The 19,421-nt window shown below is 50.1% G+C and overlaps 1 protein-coding gene across 2 annotated transcripts in view; it reads left to right on the top strand.

The window, feature by feature from the left end:
* The first annotated feature begins 1,669 nt into the window (after positions 1-1,669).
* Positions 1,670-19,421, top strand: part of LOC117882524 (TNFAIP3-interacting protein 3-like) — a 24,669-nt gene continuing 6,917 nt past the window's right edge. The window contains exons 1-4 of one of the 2 annotated variants that reach the window (XM_034780881.1): positions 1,670-2,108; positions 16,317-16,479; positions 17,881-18,024; positions 19,065-19,187. In XM_034780881.1, coding sequence (XP_034636772.1) covers positions 1,966-2,108; positions 16,317-16,479; positions 17,881-18,024; positions 19,065-19,187 — 573 coding nt within the window. In that variant the 5' untranslated portion in view covers positions 1,670-1,965. The remainder of the gene's footprint in view (positions 2,109-16,316; positions 16,480-17,880; positions 18,025-19,064; positions 19,188-19,421) is intronic. The other variant, XM_034780880.1, reaches the window with a different exon arrangement.

Below are 19,421 nucleotides of genomic sequence, written 5' to 3'. Positions count from 1 at the left end.
CAAGCCTACTTGACAGCTTTCAGCTGTCGTTGGATTGGACCCACCCTGGTCTCAGCGTGATGGTCCTGTGTGCTCCTTCCACTAAGTGGCCCCAGCTGTGGAGCAGGGAGAGTGCTATACAGATGGTACTGGAGATGGCCTGGATCACATGGATTGCCGAGTGTGTGGAGTAGCCAAACCTACAGAAAATGCGTCATTTACTGGAGTTTCTTCTCATACCAAAATCCCGAGCAGTCGTATTGCTTGGGGTTGGTATGATTGTCCTTTGTGGCCGCCGAACCTTTATGCCTTGTCAATATACATTCTTCAGCCACCCACTGACGCCCCTTTCTGCTTTGTGGTTGATTTCACTCTTACCCACACCGAGATTATTATCACTGGGTAACTGGGCTGCTTTCTCCACTCAGAACTCTTTGCATCATCATTGGTTTCAGTTGTTTGCTTGCTTGTTACAGTATGTGGCGGATAAACTGTGTGAGAAAAGCAGAGGGTCTAGCATACCTCAGCTGAAATCAATTTTCATGCGGTTGGTATGACAGGGCTTACAGTGCACCCTTCAGTGGCCCGGCTTGATTGGGGTTTTTTTCAGGCCTTGGACCCCTTACAACTCTAGCCACTTTAAGCTCTGATTGTGGCCACATGTACGACAGGAATTGCATGTGCTCTTCTATGTCTGTGACTGGAGCTGGGCAACTAACTGATTTTTCAGTTCACTGGGCAATTTCAAAATGTCAAAAAAAATTGTTTCAGGTTGGATTGAAAACAAATGTTTTTTTTTTTAAAAAATTCAGCCAATCTAAAAGAAAAAAATAGTTTCAAGTTGAATGAAGCATTTCACTTCAATTGTGACCAATTTTCAACATTTTTGACTTAAAAAAAAATAAAATTAAAGGAGAATTTGAAAAGAAAATTAGTTCCAAATGAAAAATTGAAAAATGAAAGCTTCATTTTGAAGATGCCCGCATGAAACACTTCAATTATTTCAGATTTTCGGAAGCATTTATTTTCAGAAATGAACTGTTTGGTAGAATCAACAAAAATTCATTACATGTTTTGGTGTCACCAAATCTGCATTTTTTTTTTGCAGATTGGCAAGTGTCAGCTAAAAATGTTGCCCAGCTATGAAATGAGGATGAGTTGTGTGTCTGCATCTGGTGTATGAATTGTGTGGAGTCTATAGTGTGCCAGTATAATTTGTGTAATCAACTGTGTGTGCACTTGTGCCATTGCACCTCTGCATGAGTTTGTGTGTGTGGGGGGGGCACTGTGTGTCACTCTTTGGGTGTTGTAGGTACTACTGTATGTGTGTATGAATTGTGTCAGTCTGTGTGTGGGTATGCGTTGTATGTGTGCACGACTGGTGTGTATGAACGTGTGTTTTACCACACATGTGTACATTTGCATTGGGCGAATGTGGCTGCATCCTGTGTGAACTGTTATGTCGGGAAATTCTCAATGAAAATATTCAGGGTAGAAATATAGCCCAGAAATGACGTCCCTGGAAAATGTAACAAGGGTCTCCCCTCGCAGACCCCTGGAAAGGCCAAAGGTGGGATGTGCGCGCCTCTCGGGGACCTTGAGTTTCTTTGCAAACTTCCCACTGTTGCGACATTGAGTGCGTGGGCAGACACCCTCTGCCCTTTGTGTGTGTGTGTGTGTGTGGGGAATGGAACAGGCTCCCTGCCATTGAGAAATTCACCGGCGCTGCGGGCGTGAATAACTTTCTCTGCTCACCCAACAGCTGACGATGACTCCTCTTCCTCGGTGAAACTCCCACAGCGCCGCCGAGCGAGTAGCGACGCTTCCTGGTTGCGATCCGCAGCGGGACACATGCGCGACACCACCGACACGGAGAGACCGGGGCGCTAGGGGCGTGACATTAGGGGCGTGCCCCGCGGCGGCTCTTTGCCTGGCACTCGGCTTCGCCCCTCCAGCGTGCCGGACAGCCCAGCCCCAGCCCCGAGCATGGAGACGGGCCCCCTCCTCGCCCTGCCGCACGACAAAGCAGAGCTCCTGTCGGAGCTGCAGAGAGGGGCCCCGCCGCTGGATTTCTGCCTAGAGCAGGGCCCCCGGCTGGCTAGACCCCAAGACGCTCTGGCTCTCAACGGGTAGGTAAAGCTCCGGCGGGGCCGGGGGCTATTGGGAGGGGGCGTGTGGCGGGTGTTAGGTCCCATCAGAGCTTTAGCCGGGAGGGAGCGACAGGCATCAGCTGTGACCCCCTCCCCCAGTTGCTGGACGGGGGTAGCTGGGAGCGGGCAAGGGAGCTGGGAAGTGAAACAAGCCCCACGGGCTGCCTTTACCACCTCTTAACGCCCTGCCCTGTTCTTCAGCGCGGGGGGCCAGAGAGCCCCTCCAGGGGGCTTTTTAAAGGAGTGTTTCATGGTATCTTGAGAGCAGCAGGAAGTTTGAGAGAAGGGCTGAGGCTGGTGGCTGTGTGTGAAGGGGAGACATAGGGAGTTAGGCTGCCAGGTTATGACATATATACAGAACAGAAGGGGTGTGTGTGTGTGTATACATAGATACACACAGGCATGTAACCAGGCCAACAGGCACTGGTTGGTGGTTGTGGCCAAAGCTGTGACATCAGTGCTGCTTGTGAAACAGGTGTGGACTGGGAGTTCTGTTCTGTGAGAGCCAGAATCCAATTCTGGATGGCTTGGCACTTCCCTGCTCCCTGCTGAACCCCAGTGGCTGCTAACATGGTTCCTGTGCTTGCTGGCCCCCAACACACACACCTCCCCAAGAATCACAATATAAACCCACATTGCTGGGGTAGCTGGAGACCAGCTCTTTGAAGGAAAAAACAGTCCTATGAATCTATCAGGAAAACTGTGCTAGATTTGTGTTTCCAGCAACCATTTTTAAAGGGCAGCCCATCTCTGAGAAGTGACTGAAGGAGTGGCTCTACGCACATCCCTGTTTGTCTCAATTGGTTTGGTCTCCCAGTCAAGAGATGACTTTCTGTCTGACAGTCTTACAAACCTGGGAATCACCCCGGGCTCTTTCTAAATTGTGCATCATCATCACCCGTAATAAGGATTCTCGGAGCGAAACTTAGTTATTAATAACAATAACGACAGATGAGCCAGACTAGAACCTCACTCAGCTTCCCATCGCTGTGGTGGCTTGGCTGAGCTGACAGGAGCAGAGCATTGTCATTTGCAGGAAAGGCATCTATCTAGGTATTTATTACTGTAGGTGGATCTGATTCTCAGTACACACAGGGGACAGTGCTGTGGGATCAGAGGGTAAATTTTCTCTATAGTGATTTTCCTGCTCTTAACCACCCATCAAACACTCTTCTACCTAGCATAGCTTCAAATGCAGCATGGACAGGAGCTTGCTGGAAGTTGGGGTAACATTTCAGTGAAGTAAATTATTTTTGATTAACAGCTTCACTCTGAGCAGAATGACCCAGATCCCCAAAGGAATTCAGATTCTCAAATACTTTTGAGAATCTGGGTCAAAACCACTATAGCTGGAATTTTAGGGCCACAAGTAGGACCACATTTTTCAAGAGCTCAGCATGTTGGGTGGATGTTGAGTGCTGAAAATCTCAGTCTGAAAATCTGGCCTTAGAGTTACACTGGGAGTTCCTGGCTGCTGAACCGATCCTTATTTAGGAACCAGAATGGGAAATGACGGCTTGAGAATCTGGCCCCGTAACAAACATCGCATCACAATGCATTGGACTAACCCGGGACGGCCATTTTACTGCACTAGATACACCAAGATTCACATTTTAGTTAACTTTACAATAGGCGCCACTAGATTATATAGCAGCTTAGGAACTGGCTCTATCATCGGTGTCATTCCAATTACTCCAATGGAGCTGTGTCAATTTACAGCAGCTAAGGATTTGGCCCATAAAATTTTATTCTTTCTCTCTCTCTGTCACACACACACACACATATGCTTTTGTTCAGATATTTGAAGATAGTAAATAGCAGCTTTCTGCCACATGCAATGTTTGTTACTGACCTGAAACTCAAACAAAATTGACCAGCTATATGCCTCTGGGCAGATGGAGCCTGTACATTCTGCATATCAATGAGCAAGTGATTTGCATAAGCCCTCTGTGACGTATACACAGAGCCAATGATTGGTGAGTGTGGTAACCTCCAGGACCTACAAGCATTGTTTAGGTGGCCTATTGTGCTCATAGATTCACACATTGCCCTGTTTTCTTTCATACACAAGATACCACACAATCACCAGAGATTTACATTATCATTATTTCAATTGCAGTAGCACTTAAGGCTCCCAGGCAGGGATCAGGGCCCCAGTGGGCAGGAACCATCTGTCTATGTAGGAGACTGACTTTTCTCAGAGGCTGGTCTAACTAAGGGCCATCACAAGCTACCTCCCACTCTAAGCGCCAGGTGAAGTCGGGATTTGGACTACTCCTACCTACCCTCACATACAGAGCAGCATCAGCATTTAAAAACAAAACCCAAACCAAACCCCTCCCCAAACCAACCATTCCACTGTGCCCCCACAGTTCTCCTCCTGGGGAGAGGATGCGAGAGAGAACAAACTACATGCTTAATGCATGACTGGAAGGTCAGATACTGTGGTGATGAAGGCAGAACAAGGGCCTCAATAGAACTGTGTGTGTGTACAGCACCTGACATGATGGGGTCCTGGGGCGTGCTTGGAACTCCTTGGCGCTATTGCAATACAACTAACAATTGCACTGGTCAGACAAATAACACAAAATCTGCCTCTGCCCTAGGCTGCTCACAATCTGGGATTTTGACAGAAGGTGGTAGATGAATGGGCAGTCATGGAGGGCAGGTTGGGAGAATAAAATTCCACTAGAGACAGATGAGTACGTATAAGTTAGTAGTCAGGGAGGTCTCAGTAATCGCAAGTGACAACTAGCCTAAGCAGTGCCAGCTAGGCATGATTTGTAGGGATCAGCAAAGGCAGATGTTAAGGAGAAATTTAGAAGAGGCTGAGGTCATGGGAGAAAGAAAAAGAAACCATGGGGTGAAATCCTGGCTCCATTGACTTCAATTGGGAGTTTTCCCATGGATTCCACCGTCACCGGGATTTCTCCCACAACCCCTCCAGTCTGGGATGACAGTGGGAGCCGCTACTGCAGGGGAGAGGAAATGGAGCGGCCGACTCCTCACCCCTCTAGTTTCAAGGAGGCCCTGGGAATTGGAAAGCAGCTTGGGTTGGGAAGGAAGGTTGGTTGTTGTCTCAGGCCAGTGTGGTGACACATTCCCAGTTCCAAGGTGCCCAGTCTCCAGCCAGCCCACCTGCCAAGCTTTGTTCTGCTCCACCTGTGACATTTCATGCAAATGGTTTAACAAGATCATGTGGGTAGTTGAAAAGAATTTGACTATGCGTAAGCTTTTATGGTCAACACACCCTGCCCTGAGCAGTGGCTGGGGTAGGGGCTTGAGGATGTGGGGCAGTGGGAATCCGAGTGAGGAGCTGGATGGATTGCTGCTGTGGCTAGAGAGGTATGGGGGGCAGCAAAGCTGAAAGAGAAGGAGGAGGGGTGGGCTGACTGCTCAATGAGTGCTACAGCAGCCTATAGTGGCCAAAAGATACAACTGCAGAAAAATCCTCCCAGAAGAACGGTGAGAGGTGTCAGCTGAGATGCAGGAATGTGTGGCAGGGCTGCCTAATGCATGGCTGCCATGTGAGCTGTGTAACATTCGGCAGCCCTATTTGTATTTATTGTTACTGCTTGTGCTGTAGCCACAGCTGGAGGCCCCCGCCCCATTGTACTGGGTGCTGTGCAATCACATAACAAAAAATGGCCCCTTGCCTGGAAGAGATGGCATGGGAGTGACTGCAATGCTTGTAAAAGGTGCTGCACGGTTGGGCAGTCCTTGAGATTGATGTCCTATTGATCCCAAGAACGGAGGCAGCAAAGGCAGGCAGTGTCTAAGATTCCCCACTAGTGTGCATCATTCCTGCTCTAATGGCACCATTAGGCTTCTCCACGCTAGGTGTGTTTGTAAAACCTGATAGTTAACACATCATAAAATCCTAATGCCGGCACGGCACGTGTTAGTTGGTGCCCAGGCGAGGCAAACCTGTAGCAGGGATTTTAGGGGACACCCAGATTGCGATCCCGGTAAACTGCTACTTACCCTGTCTACACTGGGATTTGAACACATGAGCTAGTATTAGTGAAAGCCACTACCACTCAAGGTGGCACTGTGTGTGTCACCCCCTAGTGGTGGCTGTGTTACATAGAGGGTGATCTCCTGCTACACCCTGACTTGCCCAACAAAGCCTTTTACCTCAGGCAAGTAGAGGCTCATGCCTGTACATCCAGAGGTGCTAGGTTCTTTCCCTATTGCCACAGCCTACTCATTTTAAAAACACCTTTTATACTGGTGTGGACAGACCCTTTGAGAATGACAGGGGAATTCTGTCTTCATAGCCAGTTCGATCTTTGTCCTCCTTGCTGGGACTGCTTATAAGGCATGTATGTGATGTGTGTGTGGGGGAGGGTCAGTGCTAATTGTGGTGAGACCCCCTTCCCCTCAAAAAAACAACCCACATCTAGGCCTCTCCTGTGACAGTGCATAATCATAGGGCTCACTGGACATGCACTCACTGATCTGTTTAATACGCATTGACATTTCTTACCTTCCAGCTTTTCGCTGAACCCTTTGGACATGGGAGTCATTGTCTAAGCCTCCTGCCCATAGCAGGGACTGAACCTCACAGCCCAATCCAAAAATCAAAGGCCCTCACATGGGTCCTAGTTCTCAGATTGGACTGGTTTATGCATGGGCAAATAACCCACAGCGATGCTAATCTAGCTAGAGATGTAGTCCATGCTACTCCCATGCAGGGTATGCTGGGGGGAAGCTAGCTAGAGCACTTCTGAGAATATGCAGAGTTACAAATAGACACCGTGACATCATTGCAATTAAAGCTCTGGCACCTGTCAGGGGGGATTTCCCAGCTCTGGTCTCCACGGCTATTTGAACAACAACAGAGATTCATTTGCACAGGTGAAATCTTACCTGCAACCAGCAATTATTTAGTTCTTTCCGATCACAGGTTCCAGGGCTGATAATTGAAGGACTTTACTGTTTCTGAAATCATAGGTAGTACTAACACTGCTCAGCACTGACACCATGCTTTACTGCACATCTTCAAAGCACCAAGGTGACTCTGATCTTAGTAGATCACAAGATGCCAGATGATAAAATCACATCATTCTGATTAGCATCCTGTTTCACTTATACAGAAAGAGAGCCAGATCCTGAAGACTCTCATACATATGAGTTGGCGTTATTTTGGTGCGTCTATTTGTGTGAGTGAGGGTTACCCACAAGAGTCAGGGTGTGCAGGACTGGTCCCATTACATCATGGTAGTAGTAGCTGATATTTAAGGAACTGATGGGGCAAATGCTATATGCTATTTCCAAGCAAAGACCCAGGCTGCTTTTACAGGGCAGACAGAATTAAGCCCAAATTTTTAAAAACTGACCCCGTGATTTTGGGTGCTCAACATGAGACACTGTGGCCTGATCCAAAGAAGTGCTGAGCACCCGTAACTCTACCTAAAGTCCGTGGGGGATGAAGATGCTCCGCACTGTTGAACATTAAGCCCGAGGTGTCTCAAACTACAAGTCTAAGTTGAAGCCCAATTTAAATACAGTTGTGGTTCAGTGGGGCTTGATCACAGGTGGGCGGCATAGTGTGTGAAGGGCTAACCCTATGTGAGTATCATTCAGGAATCCTAAACCCTCACTCAGGTTGAAGCCTGGTGTGTCCAATACACATAAGAACCCCACCACCATGGATCATCCTCAGGGATCTTCATTGCCAAAAGCACGAGCTTCTACCACTTGCACTAAAGGAATAACTCCACTAGTTAGTAATAGTAGTAGGCCACTATCCTCTATTCAGCCAGTCACTAGAAGGGGACATACAGTTGTGTCAGACAGTGTGGATAGTGCTAAACCGTACCTACCCCTCGTTTCCTCTGGTTATCTCATCCCAGCCTGCAGATGGTGCCTCTCTGGATGTAACACGCTGGCCAAATTGTCATTCGAGTGGGAGATGGGCCAAAGCTGCACCCAGATTCCATTATACCCCTATGTTTGGGCATGTTTGGGTGTGAGTTTTGGTTCAGGCCCATCTCCATTTACAACCCCACTTGACTACATTGAACTTTAAATCCTTTTAAAGTGTGGTTGCTTACGGTAGTGTCGATGGGGCCTAAGAGACAGATTTCCAAAGGGATTTAGGGGCCTCAAGGTACAGATAACAGGTGTGGCACCTAACTCCCATTGGAAGTCACTAACTCACTAGGCGTCTATCTGCCCTTCAGTTCAGAGCCAGCACCTAGCTGAGCTTGCCCTAACCCTCCTTGAATGTTCATGTGCAACTCCCAGGAAAGGGAGATAGCTACACACGGTTACATCTCCCTACACACAGCAGTCTCATGATAGCTCCCAGCTAGAGATGGGCTTAATCTGCCAGCCCTCTAAACATCTGAACTAGTGTGCCCAGAACACATATGCCAGGAGTGAAGAGTCAGCCTTAAGCAGAAACAAACCGTGCGGCCTTGTCTGTACTGGGACAGTGAGATATGTGGGATTTAAAACTCAATCTAGACAAACTAGGGCAGCCCCCTAATATAGGTGCACCAGTAAATTACCGATTTAAGCTAAAATCGATATAAGCAAGGGGTAAACCAGTTTGTGTGTGTCTGTATTGGGGGTTTGCACCCATTTAACTGGCTCAAATTTTAAATAGATTTTCTTAGGCAAGCACTTGAGTGCTCATTGTGTCTGGAGTGAGTCAGCCAGGAACAATGCAGAGCCAGTGAGAGAGTGAAATTCCCCTGGTCAATTAGGTTTGATAGTAGGATCACCAAGCTACATGTATATATATATAAAACTAGTTCCCTATTAGTAACGCATCTCCTCCCACCAAGTATGTCACTGATTATTCCACTGACAGGCTGCGCGAGAACAATGAAGATCGAGCTCTAACTGATGTACTTACTGACTTCACAACCCCCTGGGTGCTGGAGATCAATGTAGATGCACTTTGGAGCTCCTTCACACAACAGGTTGTTGTAGCACAACACAGCCAGATACCCAGTCAAAGTATTGTCACTTACACTGTTACCATGATACTCCCCGCACGGCAGGGCCGGCTCCAGCATTTCTGCCGCCCCAAGCGAAAACAAAAAAACAAAACAAAGAAACCAAAAGCCGCGATCGCCGGCGGCAATTGGAAAAAAAAAAAAAAAAAAAAGCCGCGATCGGCGGCGGCAGTTCAGCGGCAGGTCCTTCGCTCCTAGAGGGAGTGAGGGACCTACCACCCCGGAATTGCCACTGGTGCCCCCCCCTCCCTTGGCCACCCCAAACACCTGCTTTTTAAGCTGGTGCCTGGAGCCGGCCCTGCCCCACAGACTCAAGTAGAGAGGCTATTTTTAGGGATGGGAGAGCTGGTTTGGATGACATGAGAACCAGCGCCGAGCCTTTGAGTTTTGGTAGAAAGGTGAAAATGCGGCCTGGATTTCACCCTCCATGTTTCCAAAAACAAAGTGTCTTTTCTTGTATTACTGGCCCCCGTCCCCGTCTCTGGAGTACCCCTGCTGGCCTTTCTTGCTGTATTCCCCTCCCCCCCCACACACACACATTTTCTGCTTCTTCCCTTGAGCAACCTCCCTCCAGCCATCCATGCAGGCATGGCGTAAGTGACGAAAAAAGGACGGGGTTCAGCCACTGGGAATAAGGACTTGGAAAACCAGCACAGGATATCAGTGCCAACTGCCTGGACTCTGCCTGCTACACCTGCTGGGAACCCAGACTCCCATGCTCTCTTATTGCCATGGTTTGAAAGCCTTAGTCTGAGAACGTACCAGTTGATGACAGCCCGTCCCCTTTGTCAGGTTCCTAACATCAGCGGGGTGAGAAAACAGACAGCACCCACCAGCTCCAAAATAAACCAAAACACAGCTCTGTTCCTCTGCCTCCTGGAATATCCCCGATGCGGTCTCCATCCCTGCAGGAGAACTAACTCTGCTGATGCGACTGCGGGCAGAGGGCTGGGCATCATGGCTTCTATCTGTATCTCCCTGCATGAGGTCACTCTCTGTGCCTTTCTGTTTACCATTGGAGTCACGATACCAAGCCCCCTCTGTAAAGCGCTTTGAGATCCCCTGCTGGAAGATCTCCTCCGATCATTACTGCCGAGGACTCTCCCCATGTGGGCCACGAGCTGGCCAGGCTTTGTACCACCAAGGGATGATCTGGCAAGTGATCCAAGCTAGGGGCTGCCCTCCGTTTGCAGTCCCATGCCGTTAACAGCAAACAGGCTGCTTTTTCTTAACAGCGCTGTTATGTCAGTATTGTCACACTAGGTGACAGCATCCCAGGGCCCAGGCGTCATGGCAGGGCAGCATGGGAGAAGGTTGCTGTGCGGATAAGGAGAGATCTGCTGTCCCCGTGGAGATAAAAGGATGTCTTCCTCCAGCACTAGGTTAGTTTAGAAGCCAGAAGGTAAAGGCTTCGCCTAGCCACATAACTAACAAAGGTTGGCCCCTTACACAGGAACCTTTCCACCCCAGTGGACTTTTCCTGCCCATTTACTGGGCTCATTGGCAAGATTTGTAGTGAGTGCACCTTACTGGAAGTGTGATGAGTAGAGGGGCATTCCACCCAGCAGGGGGAACCCCATCGTTGTTCAAGTAACTGGGAGCAGAGTGGGTTTTTCAAGTCCTAACTGTCTCGTGTCAGAGTTTCCTGTCACTGGGGCCCGTGCATCCTGTATCAGCATCACCACTTCCTTCCGCCATGAGACTGGCCTGGTGAAGCCGTTGCCTTGGAAACAGATTCTTGGGCAGAGGAAGCTGTGCCGCCTCTAACGTAATCTCTGAGTTTTAGGGGTGGCTGGAGGCACAGGGCATGCGGGGGAGTCCAAGAGGTGTCCGAGTACCTAGTTGCAGAGGGCCTACTGATTTTGAGAACAGGGTGTGGGGGGGGGGGGCAGGGGGAAGAGGGGAGGAGGAACCTGCTTCAGTGCTACCCCTCAGCACACCTGCAGGATCACAGTTCTGATCAGCTCCAGTTCTCAACCCTGCTTCCCATTCTGATAGATATGGCCCAGGTAGGGTTACCATATTTTAGTTTTAAAAAAGGAGGACACTCCATGGGACCCCGGCCCCGCCCCAACTCCGCCCCTTCCCCAAAGTCCCCGCCCCAACTCTGCCCCCTCCCCTGAACGCTCCGCCCCCTGCTCCTCCCCCTCCCCTGCTTCCTGCGAATCAAATGTTCGTGGGAAGCCTGAAACAGGGAGGCAGCAGGTAAACTGGGGCACGGTGCGGCGCGGCCCAGTCCGGCCCCCGTGGCCGAGCGGCTCCCTCCGGCGCCCGGCCGGCCCAGGCCAAGAGGCTCTGGCCCCGGCGTCTCCCGCCCGGCTCGGCTTGGTCTCTGGGGTGCCGGCCCCGGCCCCATCCCAGCCCCGGCTGAGCACCGCCGGCCCTGTCCCCGTTCCTAGCCCCGTCCCTGTCCCCAGCCAAGCACCGCCAGCCCCGGCCCCGGCCCCGGCCCGGCCCTGGCTGAGCACTGCTGGCCCTGTCCCCGTCCTGGCCCCGGCCGAGCACCGCCGTCCCCGGCTCCGGCCCCGTCCCGGCCTTGGCCAAGCACCCCCGTCTCCGGTCCCGGCCCCGGCCGAGCACCCCCAGCCCTGACCTGGCCCCGGCCCAGCCCAGCCCTGTCCAAGCACCACCGGCCCCGGCCCTGGCCCCGGGCCCTGTCCGAGCACCCCCAGCCCCGCCCCTGGCCAAGCACCACCGGCCCCGGCCCGGCCCCGGCCCCTGGCCGAGCACTGCTGGCCCCCGGCCTGCGGCCGAGCACCGCCGGCCCCGGCCCTGGCCCTGCACCGCCGGGCCCTCCCTCCCTATTTTCCCGGACGTGTCCGGCTTTTTGGGATTTCCTCCCGGACGGGGATTTGAGACCCAAAAAGCCAGACATGTCCGGGAAAATCCGGACGTATGGTAACCCTAGACCCAGGCTCTAATGACTGGCTGGTGTGTGGTTGTAAGGACCATCCTGGAAAGAAGTAAAAGGCCTGGCTCATTTCTAAGAGTTGCCAAGTGTATGAGACAAATGCTGCTTGCACTGAGCACCTCCTCGATGGAAAAGACAGTACCAGAAATGCTTCAGAGAGATCCGGCAAAGCATCCCCATGGTCGATCCCACTAAAGGACCCAGGAGAAAACCCTGACTGAAGAATTGGGCAGTGAGACTTTGGACCTGAGATCCAACATAAACATGGTGGTAAAGATCCCGGAATTGAGCCTGCACATCTGTGTTTAAGTGCAACACACACATAGCCTATCCTGTCCAGCCAGGTGGCCTCGTAGCAAATGCAGAAACTCAGTGATGGGTAAAATGGGTTTCATGCCCAGGAGCTTGGTTACATGGACTGATCTGGCATCCAATACACAAGTGCATTTGGTACCTGGAGTGGTAGAGACTTCATCCATGCTCCTGATTTATTCCAGTGAAGATACCTGGGTAAGACTGGGCTGGTTTGAAGGGTAGTTGGGAATGGAACACAGACATTTCAAGACATCCCCATCCCAGGGGCATGAAGGGAAAGAGTCACGGCGCTGTCTACTTGCAACATGCCTGGTCTGTATGCATGGCATTGTGCCTAGGTCAAGGAAGCAATGTAGGTTTCACTGGGCTGCAAGCAAAGGAGGGAGGATTTGTATCAGTAGATGTGAGAAACAAGCCCAGAAACATTAGTAGAGCCATGGGCTCACTGCACCAATGGGCTATTGCCTTTGGCAAGCCCACAATGCACCTATCTCTGGAAGGCAAAAGCAATAGCCTACAGTAGAGATTCCTGTCTGGAGAATGGGCATCAATGGTGGAAATACTGCTTTGGTGCTAGGACAGTTTTGCTAGGCACAACGCATATCTTAGAAATGCAAGAGATGGGTTTTCTCCCAGGGAAGACACACAAGCTTGACAGTGCCCTAAGGTCTGGGCACTCATCAGATCACTTTGCACCTTTTGGGACCCAAAGGGCAAATTGGGATGACACACTGTGCTGGATATTAGTAGGTATGTTTCATTTGAGAGAGCGTCCATTATCGTCCATCATTAGTGACCATCGGGGAAGCTGTGCCTAATGAAAACACTGTATGCAATTTAAGGCATTCTTCCATCAACATCTGACTGAATCCCAAAAGGCCTGGGACACCAGTAATTGAAGATTACACTGGAATATGGTCTAGCATTTGCTATATTTGGCCAGCTAGTCCAAGGGACAAATGAAGGTTGCAAGGTCCCACAATACATAAACCAGAAGGACTGGGAAAGATTGGTGAATCTGCCTGGCAAGCTTTTGGGATTTCCACCTCCCTGCTGGTACAAAGCAATCATTTCCAGACCTGGCAGGCCAAGAGATAGCAGCCCATAAAATTCTTCTGATTCCCATCTTGCTTTACCCCTCAGACCTGGTTTTAGTGCCATGATCTCAAGCCCTGGCCCATTACTGAAATTCAAACCTTTCGGTGTTTCCACAAAATGCAAATATATGTTAATATTTGTTAATATTTGTACTTCTGCTCCAATTCCCCCTTCCAGCGAACTGCAAGGGGCTGTTTGAGTCCCACGAGGCAGCTGCTGTTGTTGTCCTAAGCAGTTCCAGTTTCAATCATCAAAGGGAGCTGAAATAACGAAATAAAGTGGAAAAAAGAGATTTCCACCGGGCAGTTTTCTCCCACTGCTGATGGTCCCCAGCTAGCTCAGTTCATGGTAAAGACTCTATGGGGCTGCCCTGCTAGCACTGAGAAGGGATTTGACTTTGATTCATAACTTTGTGACCGTTCCCCTCCCCCCTCAGAGGTAAAATTGCAGACAGATCCTCTCTTAGTTCTGCTTTTGGAACACGTGGGGAAAGGAGACAGCTTTTCTGGAAGCATTGGTCATGGATCCTTTGTTAAGATTTGGACTCAGTGACAAAGAGGTTTAACCCTTTGTTAGACATGACAACACCTCTTGGTCAGAACCACTTACTTACTCATAAGCAGATGGGTTGTTTTTTTGGAAGACTACAAGTAAAACTGTTTAGGAGCCTGAAGGAGTTACAAATGGATCCTTTGAAATCTTAAGGGGTGTGTGTGTGTGTGTGTGTGTGTGTGTATTTCTGACCTTCTGGGCTTATTTTTTAACACCATAGATCTGCTAAATAGAGATTTGAACAATACCTCAAATGTCACCAACACCCATTGACCCCCAAATATAGCCTGACACTCCAGCTGTGTCAGGTGCACTCTAGCTGTGGTTGTTTACAGTACCCCCATAGCATAACTGCAAAGGCACGGCGGTGCTGTCTAGGTTACGAAAGTCACATGGAGTCAGGGAGAGGACATTTCACTACAGCACTGTGCTGGACTGTGGGGCGGGTAGGCTGGGTGTAACCGTGCCTCAGTGGATCACAACGGAGAATACCAAATTCAGGACAAACTGCCGAAAAATAGGGCAGCCCCCCAAACTGATGATTATTCTCCCATGAGATATACCAAACCAGCAACTTTCTGTTTCACCACACTTACTAACAAGAGTCATAAAAGCAGTTTCCTTAGGTAATCCAGTCCTTGTATCACCACCAAAAACACTAGCCTTATAGATGAGTGGTTCTTTAAAACCAATTTAATCAGATAAAAAGTTGTTCTGATCCCAAAGGACAAGCCACACACCCAGGTCAATATACAAGTCAGATCTTACCCAAAAATGATGCTGTTGCCAATTCTTTAGCATTTAAAATCTAAAGGTTTACTTATAAAAAGAAAAGAAAGAAAGGTGAGAGTTAAAATTGGTTAAAGGAATCATACATACAATAAATGCAAAGTTCTTGGATCAGGCTTGTAGCCCTGATGGAATAAACTACTGGCTGGACAAGTCTCTGGTTGCTTCCAAATCATTGGAAGGTCCTCAGTCCTTTGATTATAATGCTCCCATTAGTATAAGTCCATAGTCCAGAGGTTTGATGGAGATGTTTCCAGCGTCTTTTATAGCTTCTCTCAAGGGAAGGGAATCCCATTGTTCTTACTGTGGAAAATTACAGGTAAAAGATGAAGTTTGGAGTCACATAGGCAAGTCACATGTCCATGCATGACTTGGCTTAGTCATAGCAGGAAAGTCCATTAAGAGTAGATAGGCATCTTCAATTGTAAGTTAAGTGTTCTTTAATGGGCCATTCTACTTGAATAGTTCCTTCATAATGTGCTGACTAAACACCTTGTTGGCTAAACACCCAGAAGCAAACACCTTAAAAATACAGGTACATAGTATTCCTAACTTCAGGTACAAAAATGATACATGCATACAAATAGCACAATCATATTCAGCATACCATAGCCTTTCCATAGACATCTTACATGCCACATTTTGTACAAGATTTGTTGCAGTTATATAACAGTGGTAGCAACAATGATCTACATAGTCATAGTTTAATCAGATAACCTGCAAACCCAGTGTGACGTTAACACACTGATAATTACTGTACAGGATGACAGTGGGTAGGGCATGCTCATTAGAGGTGACCTGTTGGATCTCACTCAAACCTTCCAAGGGACAGTTTCTGGTGACACACTATCCATTGTTGTGTGCGAGGGCCGAGGGGTGGCCCTGGGAGATGTGAGGGCTCAGCAGCTTGCAGAATGAGGCCTGCAGGAACAAACCTAGGCTCATAGTGTCTCAGTCTCACACACACTTCTCTCTAGCTGAATTCCCCTTCAAAACCCCTTTTCAATGAAGTTGTTTATGCAAATCTAACGTATGCAAATGCCACTTACCAAGAACTTCCCCAATTTCTGAGTGAGATCAATGTAACCCTACTACTCTGAGCCCTCCTCAGTATGTGACTGTGTTCTAGTGGACAGGAAATTCATCAGAGAGAACTTGTTCTCCAGCTGGAGGCTTTGAGGAGCCTGCTAAGCTAGGCTGGGTCACAGCCCCCTATGTTGACACCCAGGTAAGGGGAGAGCTTTCTGTGCACAGATCTAGCCCTGCTGTGTTTCTTGGGTGCTGCTGTGGGGGAAGAGCAGAGCATCAGCTGGGACCCTCATGTCACTCCCTGGAGAGGATGCTGATGTGAGCATCAGGACAGTGCTGGCAGAGTGCCTGAACAGGAAGTCGGTGGGGAGGGACACCCTGGGGTGAGGGCCCCAGAGAGGAGTGGGTGCTGCAGCCGGGGCCCCTAGTCTGGAGCCAGACACCTCAATGAAGAACGGGAGTTGTGCCCGTTCCTTCCTTTCCCCCTCGTTGACTTTCCTCCTCTCTTGGTGATGCTGGCAGGGAGGGCACCCAGCGAGTGCTCAGTGAGCCTGTCATCTCCAATCGGCATGACTCGGAGGAGATCGTCACCTACATCTCGGAGAGCATGACGGTGACATCGGCTGATGAGGAGAAGCTGCTGCTTCTCAACAAGAACACGGAGCTGCGGCGCATCAACAAGGAGGTGAACAAAGCACAGGCACCCCCGCCTCAGCTCCCTGGCCATACACCGCCTCATGCAAGCTACCGGCTTGCTCTGAGCCTCCTCTCCATGGCTGTTGCACATCCACACCCCATCTGTCCCCTGCAGTGTGATCAACCTTCAGCCCCTCCTCTCCAGCGCCCTGTACTGGGCTATGCTATGTCAATCAGGGCCAGCCGAAAGGAAACAGTTGGTCCTTCCAGGGTTTGCCCTTGATAGCGAGGACCAGACTCAATGACCCAGAAGGTCCCTTCCAGTCCAATGAACAGCTCCCTCATTATCTCCTTGGCTAGTGGGGGAGGGTGGTGGGTAGGGGACAGAATAGCTCCTGCATGCAGGTGTACAGTCCTCCTCGTGCACTAAGAGTCCTTCCAGATCTGCCCCTCTTCCCAGTAGCACTGTGTGGGTCCGGCTGTGCTCTGATCTCCAAGTCATGCCCCACGCATATCACAGTAGTGGGTGCAATTACATCCCCATAGAAGCCATGTCTTCATCTTTAGTCTTTTCCCTCCCATGGGACCATGCAGCTGACTGGTCAGCACCAGGTGACAGTGCAACTGGACTTAGGGTACGGAGTCCAAGGCAGCAGCACTGGCAGAGGGTGAGCCCTGTATCAAATCAGGCTGTGATCCTGCTGGATCTTGTCTGCTAGCTGGGTCATTGTGTAACACCGACAGACCCCAGTCGTCAGCGGGCAGGATCCAACCTGGGACCTATGGAGCTAAATGCATGAGCCTCTACTGCATGAATTAAAAGCCACATGGCTCTTAGCTAAGGCTGTAGCAGACTCATTAATCTCTAAGTGGTCTCGGAGCCACTAGAGGGGACAGATCACCACACCCAGGAGATGTGTGGGTTACAATTGCATGAACTTAACCACAACCCCCAGAATTAATGCTGAGCACAGCTTGCCCTAGTCTACACTGGGTACCATCGTGTTTGCTACCATGACTCCCCAGCGTCATGCACCAACAGGAGCTAATGCTCTAGTGAAGACAAGTCCTTAGACTTACATCTCCTAGGCTCAGTCCTGCTCCCATGGAAGCCCCTTGGGGCCGGGACCTCCATTGTTACATTCCTAGGAAGTGCCCTGGGGTTAGAATCTATAATAATTAAATAGCCCATAGCCAGAGCAGAGTTGTTAAGACAAGTGTCCTGGGCAGGTCCTATCCCCAATCCCTTCTGTCCCCATCGTCTCCCCAGAAGCTCCAGCAGGAGAAGCTATTTCTCACTCTGCCCAGAATGGCTGAGTGACATTCACCTGTGATGGGCTAGCGCACGCATAACCGGTTGGGGGTAGTCTGGCGCAGAGAACACTCGCTCCCTGTGCGGCCAGAAGGGCAATTAAACGCACCCCGTGGCTTTTCTGCCCCATTCTTGCAGCTCATGAAGCTAAATCAGGAGTGGGACCAAATTTACCATACCACTACCCTGGGGCTGCAGCAGAAGATGGGGGCCCTGCAGCAGGAGGTGGTTATCCTCAAGCAGCAGACGGAGAGGCTCTCCATGAAGCTTGAGCACGAACAGGTGAGCAAAGGAGCCCCTGCTACTTTCTGGGCATGCAGCAGAGCACCTAGGGCTAGGCTTGTATTGAGAGCACATGCCAGCACAGGGGAGGGACTAAGGCAGCAAATCCTGAGACTGTGGCTCGGTGTAGATCTTCAAGTCAGCCAATCTCCTCCCCTCGAGTCTTACTTGGCAGGTCAGTTTTTCTGTTGAGTAGCAATATTCTCTTGCCTCCCTCAGGGGCTCTTCCCTACTCCCCCCCTCCCCCAAAGCAGAGCAGTGCCATGCTGTGTTCATGCAGAGAGACTACGTGGTGTAGAAATGAAGCACCGGGGTAGAGGCACCAGCCTCCCCTGCAGTCAGAGCTACAGCGGTAGGTGAGCCCCTGTGTTACTGCACTTCCCTTGCACTGGGAAAAGCCCTGATTCAAATCTGTCTTAGATGACAAGAGAAGTGAATCTGATGGGCCTTTGCCTAGTCCTAATAATACTGGTGACAGGAGGAAGGGATACATAATACCCAGCTCGCTTTTCCAAACCTACTCTCCTCATCTCTAATATCAAATTCGTCAGGGAGTTATACCATCTAGAGGAACTGTACGGGGACAGAGAAAAGCCCAGTGAGCCTGATTCAGAGCCCACTGAAGACACTTTTTATTTAGCACTTTACAAAGGAAGTCAGTATCATTATCTCCTTGTTAGGGAAACTGAGGCACAGAGAAGCAGAGCAACTTGCCTAAGGTCATGAAGCTGGCCACCCCTAGAGCCTCGTCCAGTGTACTACCCCCTCGGTGACACCGAAGACACCAATGAGTTAGCTGACTGTGAGGGAGGTGGGGAGGTAAAGGACATAGGTTTGCTGCTTGCGAAAGACACACTGCAGCTCTCTTCTTAGCATAGATTTCCAGGAAGTGGTGCAGTAAGGCTGAGTGGAGAAAGATCAGTGAACAGAAACCCCTTTCCTACCACATGTGAATTTAGGATGCTGCAAGTAGCATCCAGGGCCTGTCTGCTTCCTTTGAATGTTAGATGCTGTTCTGACGGTGTCCATCCCCATTGCAGAACAAGAGGGAGTACTATGAACAAACCCTCATCCAGGAGCTCAAGAAGAACCAGCATTTACAGGAGTACGTGAGGCAGCTAGAAGGCAGACAGCACCATGACAGGGAGAAGCGGACCTCGGCTGTAAGTTCACAGTAAACCCTCCTCCTCTTCCCATAAAGGAGTCTAAGGCCTAGTCTTCACTTACCGGCTGGTCCGGAGGCACGCCATCGATGTTCTGGGATCGATTTATCGCGTCTGGTTAAGACGCGATAAATCGATCCCAGATCGATCCCGGAAGTGCTCACAATCGACGCCGGTACTCCAGCTCGCCGAGAGGAGTACGCGGCGTCGACGGGGGGAGACTTCCGGCCGCGT

The sequence above is a fragment of the Trachemys scripta genome, chromosome 9 (assembly GCF_013100865.1).
Source record: "Trachemys scripta elegans isolate TJP31775 chromosome 9, CAS_Tse_1.0, whole genome shotgun sequence".
NCBI classification, from domain to species: Eukaryota; Metazoa; Chordata; order Testudines; family Emydidae; genus Trachemys; species Trachemys scripta.
Note: the sequence above shows the minus strand (reverse complement) of the source record. Positions and strands in the feature narration are given on the sequence as shown.